Genomic DNA, 12,013 nt, shown 5'->3' with positions numbered 1-12,013 from the left:
TCCCTGAGGCTCTAACAGTCAGTCCTCCTTTCTCACAACCGAGGGTGTTAGCAGTGGCCATGGAAATTTGCTGGTCTCTGAGTGAGTTTCTTTAGACCAAGAAAAGATTTCTTTTCTCCCACATTGATTACTTCCTGTGAGTGCTGCTGGGTTATAACACAGCTACTCCGCTGTGGGCTCTGAGCACAGTGCAGTGAGGTCATCTATTTCTGGAGGAGCCTTGGTCTGCAGCAAGCCCAGGCTGCCAAATGTCCTGCCTGGCCCCAGAGTGAACTCAGTGTGTGAAGTCTCTGTTTGCTGTCAGCTACCACAAAGTGGCTTCAGAATCTGTGGATGAGGATGTTGGGGATGGGGAGGGAACTGGAGGGCTCCAACAGAAAGCTGGATTGGAGAAAGTGGCTTGGTGAAAGATTGAAATGAGGCCGCCTTCTTTCTCTGCCCTAAATCTAAGCTGCCTGGATCCATAACACAGACCCAAGTCTAAGTTCAAGCATAAAAGTGGAATAGAGAGAGACCCATAGGCCGGCCTGGCCTGCATTCCACACAGGTACAGCAAGTGGAAGAGAGACCAGTGCTAGCCAGTTACACAGAGCGACTTCTCCTGTCGGCATCCATGGCCAGTTGGTGTTGGGGGGACTAACCACAATGTTTGAAGCTCTTCGGGAGTGGGTCTGTGTCCAGAATGTGGGAAAAGATAGTAGAAGCATTTCCTTTTCTATTTCTCCTTGCAAGGACTTAATAACTCTGTGACAGAGTGACACCAAGACTGGCTTCAGGGTCAGAACTGTCAGGGTGACATCACTTTGACCACTGAGCAAAAGGGAAGTAGAATTATCAGTCATTTAGGAACATTATGCTGCTATTCAAGCTTTCAGGGTTTGAACCTCCATTGTAGCATTCATTTATTCACAATTTAGACACCTGACTTAGAGACATTTTCAGGAGTGTGCACTGTGGGAGCAGAGGCTGCGCAGACTGTGTTCACAGGGAGACCTTCTTGTCCTCATTGCTCACTTGTCCCCATGCAGCTGCTCAGGCACTACTTCTCCTGCCTCCCCAGACTCTTCTCTCTTCCCCCCAGGCCAAGTGTCATATTTTCCCTTCAGCTCCCCTTCCTTTTCCAGCCTGTGTTGATTTCTTCCTTCTATGAACTCCTTTAGTCCTGGTGCAGGGCAGACAGTACAGAGAGGCCCTGTGCAATAGCATTGAGAGTGTGGGCTGGGATGGAGTGCATAGGTTTGAGCTCTGCTAATTACTAGCTTTGTGATCCCAGGGAAGCTGTTCTTTTTTTTTTTTTTTTTTTTTTTTGGTACTGGGGATTGAACTCAGGAGCACTTGACCACTGAGCCACATCCCTAACCCTCTTTTGTATTTTATTTAGAGACAGGGTCTCACTGAGTTGCTTAGCACCTCACTATTGCTGGGGCTGGCTTTGAATGTGAGATCCTCCTGCTTCAGCCTCCTGAGCCACTGTGATTACAGGCATGTGCCATTGCGTCTGGCTGCTGTTCACTTTTTAATTCCTCAGTTTCCCCATCTGTGAAATAAAGAAAGCAACAATACCTGCTTCATTGTTTTTATTGTAGGTATGTATTTAAAGAATTAATGTGTATTTGGCACAGTTTCTAGCCCACAGTGTGCACTCAGTAAATGTTAGCTATCATTTAAATGTCAAGTGTATGCCTTTATTCCTTGCATATATTGCTTCTAGGACCTCACTCAGTTTCCAATATTGTCAGTTTCCAATTCTTGTCAAATTAAAAATTGTCAGAATAGCTTATCACTTTTCATAGTGGTGAAAATGAAGCAGGCTTTTTGTTAATTAGAAATTAACAAATTGGTCAGCTATTTCTTGGTGTCCTGAATTCCTATGTCTTTAGATATGTCATAGATTTGCATACTCCTGAAGCAGTATTTGCCCTTTGAGCATTCCCCCCCACCCCCAGGGAAAGTGCAGATTTTGTTGTCAATGATGTGCAAGGCAGCAGAACATTTATGGGTAAGGGCATGGACTGTACTTCCATTCTAACTTTCTTCTCTTACTACCCCTGGGGACCTTGGGACAAGTTACTGGGCCATTAATGCCTCTGTTTTCCCCCTGCAAATAGAAAATATTGACATTTCTCATCTCATAGGAATGTGCTAAGGGAACACATACATTAGAACCGTGCCTAGGACACCGAAGGCAGCCACTAAATGGTAGCTGCTATTATTACTGTTGTTGACCTGAAGCACTTTTTGCTATTTTACTCAGACAGTCCCAATATTGAATACTCTTTTCCACTAGTTTAATTGTACTTGAGTTTATGAGCTCATACATTCCAGTGAGGCCCAGAAAATATTTTTATAGTATTATTGGCTATTTTTGTTCTTTTTCTCAGTGCTAAGATTTACCTGTGTACTTGTATAAATGTATGTTGCAAGTAGCAGTGATTTTATTGCATGGATTCCTTGGAGCTTCTGATGATAAGTTTGGGTGGGTTAAAATAGGAGAAAGCATGTGAATACATGGTTAAAAAGGAGACTGTGGTGCAGCTAAAAAGCATTAAATTTTCCATTAGGAGACTCAACTTTGGTTTCAGACCCACTGCTCACAAGGGTTAGATCTGTAACGCAGTGACAATGCTCTCTGTCCTGCCACTTCTAAGGATCTTTCACGGATTAAATGTTAGAATAGATTGAAGGTTTTTTGACATGTGAATGCCACACAAATATATGCTGATATGTATCCTTTTGCAGAAGTTTCTTATTTTGGCAAATTAAGTATTCTGTTCAGAAGAAAACTTTTATACCTTCAGAACTAATGACCAATTAACAAAAGATTAAAGTACATAAGAAATTATTTAACATCGAAATCATTCTGCTAAGTAAATGTAACAATGCTTTTCTTACTTATTCTTGGGCTACAACCTTTCATCTATTTCTAAATCTGATCTCTCAGAAATTTCCAAAATAACCATTATCTCCTTCCTGGTATCCACTGTTTTCCGACTGGGACAGCTGGGCCATTCTTTGCTATTGACCTCAGAGTGGTCACTGTACCCGTGTCAGTGCTGACTCTGTTGTTGGAAATCAGTTCAGTTTGTCTCTCTTCTAAAGGGCCTTCGCTGACTGTTCATTGCCATCAAAGTATATCCAAACTCCACAATGGGATGTGAAGACCCATTGTGAAGTGGCCCCAGCCTACCTCTTCATCCTCACTGCTCACAACTCTGCTGACATTAGATCCCTCAGCCATGACGTTATTCTTGCTCTTTTGCCATCTTGGCTTGCCCTTTCTCAATCCTTGGCCCTTGTATATGCACCATATTTCTGCTTTCCTCGCCGGATGCACTTGTCATCTTCCCAGCTGTCACCTTCATTGTCACTTGGGGCATTCTTATCTGTCCACTCTCCATTTCTCTTTATACTCAAGAAGCCGAGGCAGGAAGTTTGCAAATTTGAGGTCAGCCTGGGCAACTTAGCAAAACCCTATCTCATAATAAAAATTAAGAAGGGCTTGGGATGTAGAGTGGTCCTGGTTCAGTCTCTAGTACCTCAACAATAACAACAATAAAAGAGCTTCAAAGTTTGCCTCTTTTGCTCTTCTACTCTTCTGCCACGTGAGGATACATAAGAAGTCCTTACTAGACAGCAAAGGTCAGTGCCTTGATCTTGCACCCCTCATTTCCAGAACTGTAAAAAGGTAAATTCCTGTTCTTTAAAAGTTATCCATTTGTAGTATTGTTCACAGATGTACTAAGACAGAAGTTATTGTGCTGTTATTACACAGATGCCATTTAATACTATAGATGCTCTTCAGGTTCCAATGGGGTTGTGTCCTGATAAACCTATTGGAAATTGAAAATATACTAAGTCGAAAATGCATTCAATGCACCTAACCTTCAGAACATCATACCTTAGCAACATAGTAAGATATTGGTTGTTTCCTCTCATGATAATGTGCTTTCCTGGAAACTGTGGTGGGTGGCTGCTGCCCAACATCATGAGAATGTATTGTACTAGCCTAGGGAAAGATCAACATTCAAAATTCAAAGTATGGTTTCTGCTCAGTGCATATTACTTTTGCACCATTGTAAGCCAAACTGTCATAAATTGAACTATCATAAGTCAGGGAACATCTGTAATCTATGCTGAAAATGTACAGACTAGCTCTATTTTACTTTTGTATGATTATTGTAACAGGGCCTTACACTCATATGTGGGCTTGAAAATGTCCAATGGATAACTAAAAGAAGGATAGAAATTTGGTATTATCTCTCTCCATTTTGCATCTGTCTCCTTTGCTCTAAATCACTATGGATTCCAGAAACACCCAGGTCTAATGAATAAACTTTTTTTTTGATGAGTCCAAACTACCACACAGGCCACAAAAACTTTCTTATCACTGACAAATCCCTGGCTAAACCAATCTTGATAAAATAACCCATGAGACCATGCCTGACTATCACCTACCTGCTGTGCAACTGTGCAATGCCTCTAACTATGCAGTGCCCCAACCCTTGCCCTCAATCCTCTTTCTATAAAGCTTCAAAGTAATTTCCAGCCCCTGAAAGATAGGGCAGGAAACACACTGTTCTCTTTTGTCTTCCCAGTATGGCTACATTGGTTAAAGTTCCTTTTCTGCTTTTCACCATTTTTTCCATTTGTTTTTTGGGACAAATGACCAGATCTGATCTGTTGGCTCCCCAGAGTCAGGCCTGTGGCCTAGGATTCCAGTAATATAGAGTAGTGAATGCTTTGGGTTTGTATCTAGGTTTGGGTCTCACCACTGCCTCTTGCTGGCTATGAGATCCTGAGTAAGTAGCAGGTTTATTCTTAAGATGGGGACAAGTGTGTACTCACAGAGGTAATATGAAATAACAAGGGCCAATTACTGGCACATATGAAATGTATTAAGTATTCCCTATTACTAATGAATTGAAACCTCCCTGGAACTATTAATGAGAGACAAGGCTGATATTACCAAAACTGATTTTTTGCTATTACTTATAGAAAGAATTAAAATCAGGATCATTGACTAAATTAATTGTAGAGGGCCTATAATTGGATCCTCTGGCTCAGCTAATGAGGCTTGATCTAGTTGACCTTTGACAGTGAAGGGCCATGACCTTTTCCAATTCAGTTAACATTTTCTCAGCTCCATCTTTTTCCCTCTCCTGTAACACTCCCACACTGTTCTGTTCCCTTCCAATAGTAGCTTCAGTTTTCAGGATGATTAAGAGAACTGAAAACACATTCCCTGATCCTTCCCAGGCTTGATTTCCATATTTTATGTATGATCATCTAAGTACGTGTTTCTTTGTAAATACCATAATGAGTTAAGAGTTTAAAATTTCTGTAAGAACAGTTTACCAGAACTATAGAGTGGGGTATGGAAGGTCAATTTGGTCTTCTGAGTAGACAAAACTGAGAAATGCGTTTGTCTTAGGATAGTAGCTCCTTTTCCTTCAGAATCTTCATTTGCATATCAAAGGGGACATCAAAGGTTGGTGGCTCCTCTGTAGAATGCCTTTGCTTATTAAGATTTAGAGAAGGCCCTTCTGGGTTCAAGAGAGTGTGTTAAAGAGGGAACCCAGAGACACTTAACTTTCTTCTGTTGTTTTTGCTAAACTTGTAGTCTTTTCTAATGTGAGCTGTGTCTCTTTTATATTTTGTTCCACTGAGAAGTCTTTTGTGTTTCAAAGGAAAGCAGTATTTAAAAATTCCTGATCTAAAAGCTCCGAGTTCAAATTCTTTTCAGAGTATGTGAGTCTTTATCAATATCCTTCATTATCTTGAAAGAGCAAAGGGAAATTAATTAGTTATGATTGATGTTCTAGAAAGAATTCCATATATAGCTATTTATTACTTATTGGTATAATTTTGTACCCCAGTCTAGTATTGAAGGGACGGGTTAACACAGAACAGGAAAAGAGTTTGAGAGGAGGCAAAATAAAGATTTTTAGGGCTGGAGATGTGGCTCAAGCCGTAGCGCGCTGCCTGGCATGAGTGCAGCCCAGTTTCGATCCTCAGCACCACATACAAACAATGATGTTGTGTCCGCCGAAAACTGAAAAATGAATATTAAAATTTTTTTTCTCTCTCTCTCTTTAAAAAAAAAGATTTTTAAACTGTTCAACTCACTAAGCATTTATTGATCTTTGATCATCTTGCTGTGTGTGTGAAAAACATTTAAACCACACTGTTAAAACATGTTTATAAAGACTTAATTGCCTGTAGCAATAGATACAGGGGTCACTGTTGTAGAATTTTGCTACAAAGAGAGAGTTGGAACTGAACCCTGATATATAGCATGGACAAGTGGAAATTTATAGCCAAGGAGCAGGATGGAGAGGTCAGTGGATGGCAGATTACTAAAAGAAATCCCCTTATCATGTGTAAGGAGGGATTCTGGCTAATCTGACCTAATAGGATTCTTGTAAAGACAAGGGTGATCAGACATTACCCCTGGGGATGGTGGAGAGTGAAGGATATGATCAGACATCTAGGGTAGTCAGATATCAAGGGTGGATGATTGTTTTTTGTTTATTTGTTTTTGTTTGGTTTGCTAAAGTGATTTAGCAGGGTTCTTGTTGAAATTAGATTTTATAGGACAATGCACAGATGGTCTTAGAAGAAGGTTCAGGAGCCTGAATAAAGTGTGATCAAACAAAGAATTTTTTGTCCTATGTTTGGAATATTTGTTGGCATGATAATTATTGTTAATAAAGGACAGCAACTTATAAGAATATATATTAATTTATCTAGGCAGACACAGTGGCACACACCTGTAATCCCAGCTACTGTGGAGACAGAGGATCCCAAGTTCAAGGCCATCCTGGGCCATTTAGTGAGACCCTGTCTCACTACAGAAAATAAAAAAGAGCTAGAAGGGTAGCTCAGTGGTAGGGTGCCCCTGGATGCAGTCCTCAATACCAGAAAAGAAAAAAATAATTTTCCCCAAGCATTCATTGATTGAGCTGACAGGATGATGGGTGGATGATTTAGGGTGGCAGTTGCTCTGATATCTGCTAAGATCTTCAGTAGGCATTGAGGACTGAGTAACTATGGAGAATGAACTTAGGAAGCAGTCACATTTTAGCTCTGAATATTTGCACATAATCAATTGGGGAAGTGGTTATTAGTAATCAGAAAATGTGCCATGTGTAGAAGCATATTAGAGAATTACTTTGAATAATCTTGGTCTTTGTTTTTATTTGACAAAAGTCAGTTTAAAATGCATAGTTTGACAATACCAATAATCTATACTAAACTATTTTTATATGCAATTGCATGTCCTGAAAGTGGAGATCAACTAATTCTTGATTTCCTTCTGATCCTTTGACATTTCCTTTTCTTGAAATTTGGCAGGTGTCTGTTTATCTCCATTCATTTATAATGTCGTCAGTTGGTGAGAACATCCAATGATCACAATCTTTTGACCTGAAAGGAACCTTGAAACCATTTGCACCCATTTTCATTGATAAAGGAAGAAAATAAAACTTCTGTAGATTTGTTCCAAATCGTGCATCAAACTGGATGGAAACAAAAGGAATAGAACCCTGGACCTCGGTTCTCTTTCTAGTGGTTTCCCCAGTGGTTTGGTGTTTGGGTTGACATGCTCTCTGGCTTTTTAAGGAAAACTGTGGAGAATTTGAATGAAATAAGAAAGCATTAATGATAACATTTTTTATCTTACGATTGAAATGTGTAGCTGAGAAAATTAGATATAATATTTATTGTCACGTCCTGCTAGGCAAGTGCTCTACCACTGAGCTACATCCCCAGCCCATGTTATTACATTTGAACCACTTAGTGTCTGGCACATATTAATTGTTAGCTATTTTATTATTGCTAATAATAATATTGTTACTATTCATTATTATTCATTTCTACCTCACAGGCCATAATATTGGACATTTGGGGGACAATTCCTCTGTTCTATTTTGTCGTGGGAGTGGAAAGGAGTAAAGAATACAGAGAATTGAGCCCATGCCGTGCACCCTGTTGAGATTAGGAATCTTATCCCCTGATCTAGTATTTATCAAAAAAGGATACCATATCATTTTCACTTATTTTCTCATTTACTATTGATTGAACAGCTAGAAATAGAAATCTTGAAAAGAATTCTTATTTTCTGATCACTGATCTCTGTAGCACTTTGGACTTTCATTGATTGCTTTGGGATGTTACATTTTAAGTATAAATCATTTGGTAACTTCAGCTTGACTTCTTAAGGAAGTGGAATTTCTCCAAGAATTTCTAAACGAGAGGACACAGATAAGAATAACATACTGAAGTAACCATCATAGCAAGCTTTCAGTGAAATAATATATGGGGAATTCATCTAAATTTAACATTGAAAAAATCCTAAACTCTGTGGTTTGTTGTTCTATAGCAAGGAAAACCACTTCTCATTTTTCCACTATGTTAAAAATAAACAAGCAACAAAAGGAACTTGAGAAATAACACTTCCAAAAGCAGACCACCGCAGGAAGCACTTTTTTTTTCATTCCCAAATATTGTGACTCCTGACCTCCCCGGCACCTTCTTCAACCATCTGTCATTCATTCCCTTTGCCTTCCTGCTGCCATTTATCTTACCCCCTGTAAAGCAATAGTAAAAAAATTTCAGTGTTGGTTGACTTGGACTGGAAATGATAATCACAGTAGTGGCAAAGCTGAGGGAAGAATGCTTAGCAGTACTTTCTCATTTTAGGATTGGAGACTCTGGAGATATTGAGTATCCAAGTCAAGGACCTTGCTTTAAAAAAACACACAGATGCAAACATGTGCAAAACCTCATGTACAATGTGAGGACACCTTTTGGCACATTTGAGGTAGCTGCTGATGGTACCTGGCCTTCCTCCTTGCAGAGCACTGTGTTGGTATCTCAGGAAGGAGAAAGGGATTTAAATACAGTACTTGAGGATGGATCCAGTGCAAAGTTTGTTAGTGGCTGATGCTATTCTGTGTTTTGGGCACTTCACTTTCTGCATTCATTAAATACTTGATAAGTCAGATCTGAGCATATATTACTTCCAAAATTCTTTATGAACCCGGAAGAGGAAAAGGAAATTCAAAGAAAGAGACTTGCCTTTAAGTAAGGCTGTCATTGTCCTACAGTTTCAAAACGTTTATTACACAGCTAAGGATGCACATATATTTTGTAAGCAATCCTCAAGGTGGACGTTTCTTTTTGAGATAGTAACCCACTTGGGTCTTACAAAATGATTTCTCTCCTTAAAGAATATTCTCCTTATATGAAGAGAACTCATTCAAATGCAAATTTTAAGCTATGCTGGAGAGAAATCCTTTGAGGAAAAATCAAACTAAAAGAAGTAGAAGAAAAAAAATGAAAATAAGTAGGGGGAATAAGGATGAAATGGGAAATGTGTGTTGGATTATGTGATTTGATTCAACTTCTTTTCTCCACTCTGCTTTAATATGTAGAAATTTGCATGTGGGTGGACAAGACTTGCTGTGGGTTTTCAGCTGGGGCTTTTGATAGCTCTTCTTGCTTCCCTTTCATTGTCTTTATTAAAGCTGTCTGATCACATATCTTGCACGTACATGCCCACAGCTCCCACTTTGTAAGATTCAATGAACTGTGGCAGATGCAGGGTCTACACATGTTTCTGCCCCTTTAGAAGTTGACATGCTTGTAAACTTGTTTCATTCCAAGTTCCATAAGAGGGTGAGAAAATTGTTCTTTATATATGGGTGACTCTGATCCCACCACTGATGCTCACTAACTTTGAAACCTTACAAAAACTTCTTAACTTCATGTAACCTTAGCACTATCTTTAGGGGTAAGACATTGGTGAGGTATTTTGTGGGCTAAAGATATTGCACTAAGTAGGTAAATGAACTCTTGTTTAAAATCATCCCTTGACTGTGTAAGCACATAGTTGTCAGAATGACTGGATTCTTGGAGGTTAGATGGGATAGTAGTATTAGTAATTACATTGCTCAGTTCCCTTCCATATTGTCTCATTGACGACTTTCCTGTGAGGAAGGTGTTATCAACCTCCTAAGTGAGAAGAAGCACTGTGCAGAGAGGGGAAGAAACTCTCCCAGTCTCCTGGGTTGAAAGCAGCAAAGCTGAGGAATTGGAACCCAAGTGTGCTGGCTCACAGGCCACTCTCAGCTTGGGGCCTTCACAGCCTTTCTCAGAGCTACAGCATATTCATTGAAAAGGGAATATGGTGCAGGAGACTCTTACACTTACTTAAGATTTATTTTCTTTCTTATTTCAGGTATCTGACAACAAGCAGCAATAGAAATTTCCTGCTTACCATGAGACCATTTTTAAAAAGGGCCGTTCTGGTCATAAGTTATGTAAGTATATATGTAATCAAGAATGTTTTCATTTTAATTCAGGCCAGAGACACAATCCAGATTATTTAATAGAATCAGTAGTAGATCCCAGCCATGCCATCTTGGTATCAGTTTACATGCCTTAAATATTGCAGAGCATTGGAAGGTGTATGCTCTATTTTAGATGTATGTGAAACACACAGTGTTTTACAAGACCCTTTCAAGGTGCTAATGTTGATTTGTCTCTAGCGGTGGTGTCAGAAACCTGGCTCTATCAGTTATCTATTGTTGCATAACAGATGGCTTCAAAATTGAGTGGCCTAGGGCTGGAGTTATGGCTCAGTGATAGAGCGCTTGCCTGGCATATGCAAGGCACTGGGTTTGATTCTCAGCACCACATATAAATAAAAAATAAAGGTCCATCAACAACTAAAAATATATTTTAAAAAATTGAGTGGCCTAAATACCACAACCATATTATCTGTCTGAAATTCTTTAGTTTGGGCAGCATTTAGGTGGATGATTCTTTTGATCATCATAATTTTTTGTTGGGTCCTAAAGCAAGTTGATTCAGCCATCATAGGGGCTAAGTCACCTCCATCCTCTTCCAAATCGCCTCTCTCCATAATATCTCATCTTCTGGAGCTTTGCCTAGAAGGATAGTTAGAACTTCCTTACAACTTGGCAGCTGGGTTCTGAAAGAACCAACCCAAAGTTGCAAGACCTCTCCAGGGAAGGTTAGATCTATAATGGACACAGTGTGTCTTCTACCACATTTTGTTAAGTACAAGTCATGAAACCAAGCCAGATTTAAGGCAAAGGGGTGACTGACTCCATTTCTTGACAGGAGGGACAGAACACACGTACAAAGAGGGAGATTATTGGTGGCTCTCTTACCAAATCTTCTTGTTCTCTTAAGGTGATTGTCATTTTGTACTTCCGTCTGTGGATAATGGGAGGATCCATGCCCCTCTTTTCAGAGCAGGATAATCCAGCTTCATTTTCGCCTTATATTCTTACAAGGTTAGTAAAAATAATTTTTTAAACTTTATCTGGTATGTATTAGCTAGTTTTAAATAGTTTTAAACTATAGTTGGGCTTTGCATGTAATGAAAGAAATATTTTCTATCCAGCATGTGGATAGAAAGAAAATTACTATTCATACATTTGGAATTCTTTTCAATAAATGTGGCTGTTTTGGTTTATTATTCAATAAATGTGGCTGTTTTGGTTTATTATTTTGGTTCACTTTGGTATATATTTGTTTATTCAACAAATATTTTACTGGACAATATTATCAATAATACATATCTATCAAGTGGCTCATTTGACAAATGTTACAGAACAAACCACAGAGAGGTGCACAGAGGTTTTTGGACACTATAACCTTTGGTAAGACTAAAATTGGACGGGAGGTCTTAAGTGACAAACAGAAATGAACACCAGTTTTTGCTAAGATATACATAGTTATATTTTATCATTTGTCCTTAAAAGTTCTAGAGATAGTCAAGAAGTGATCAGTGATCTGCTTTATTGAGAAGGTGTTTTAATTCCTCATCTATTCATCTGCTTTGATATACTGCTGAGGCTTTTGGATATAATTTAACTATTTTAATTACTCTTCTTCAGAATATATTGTTGCCATAATGTTTTCAACATTAAGATGCACTGTTCTTAAATGTTCATCGCTGTACATACCTTTATTATCTGAT

General features: G+C 39.0%; 1 protein-coding gene across 1 annotated transcript in view; it reads left to right on the top strand.

The window, feature by feature from the left end:
• The window catches only part of Tmtc1 (transmembrane O-mannosyltransferase targeting cadherins 1), a 254,420-nt gene that overhangs the window by 104,300 nt on the left and 138,107 nt on the right, over positions 1 to 12,013 (top strand). Inside the window, exons 6-7 of the mRNA XM_076854245.1 lie at positions 10,241 to 10,322; positions 11,221 to 11,324. Coding sequence (XP_076710360.1) covers positions 10,241 to 10,322; positions 11,221 to 11,324 — 186 coding nt within the window. The remainder of the gene's footprint in view (positions 1 to 10,240; positions 10,323 to 11,220; positions 11,325 to 12,013) is intronic.

This window comes from Callospermophilus lateralis, chromosome 4 (genome assembly GCF_048772815.1).
Source record: "Callospermophilus lateralis isolate mCalLat2 chromosome 4, mCalLat2.hap1, whole genome shotgun sequence".
NCBI classification, from domain to species: Eukaryota; Metazoa; Chordata; class Mammalia; order Rodentia; family Sciuridae; genus Callospermophilus; species Callospermophilus lateralis.
This window is presented reverse-complemented; position numbering and strand designations above follow the sequence as displayed.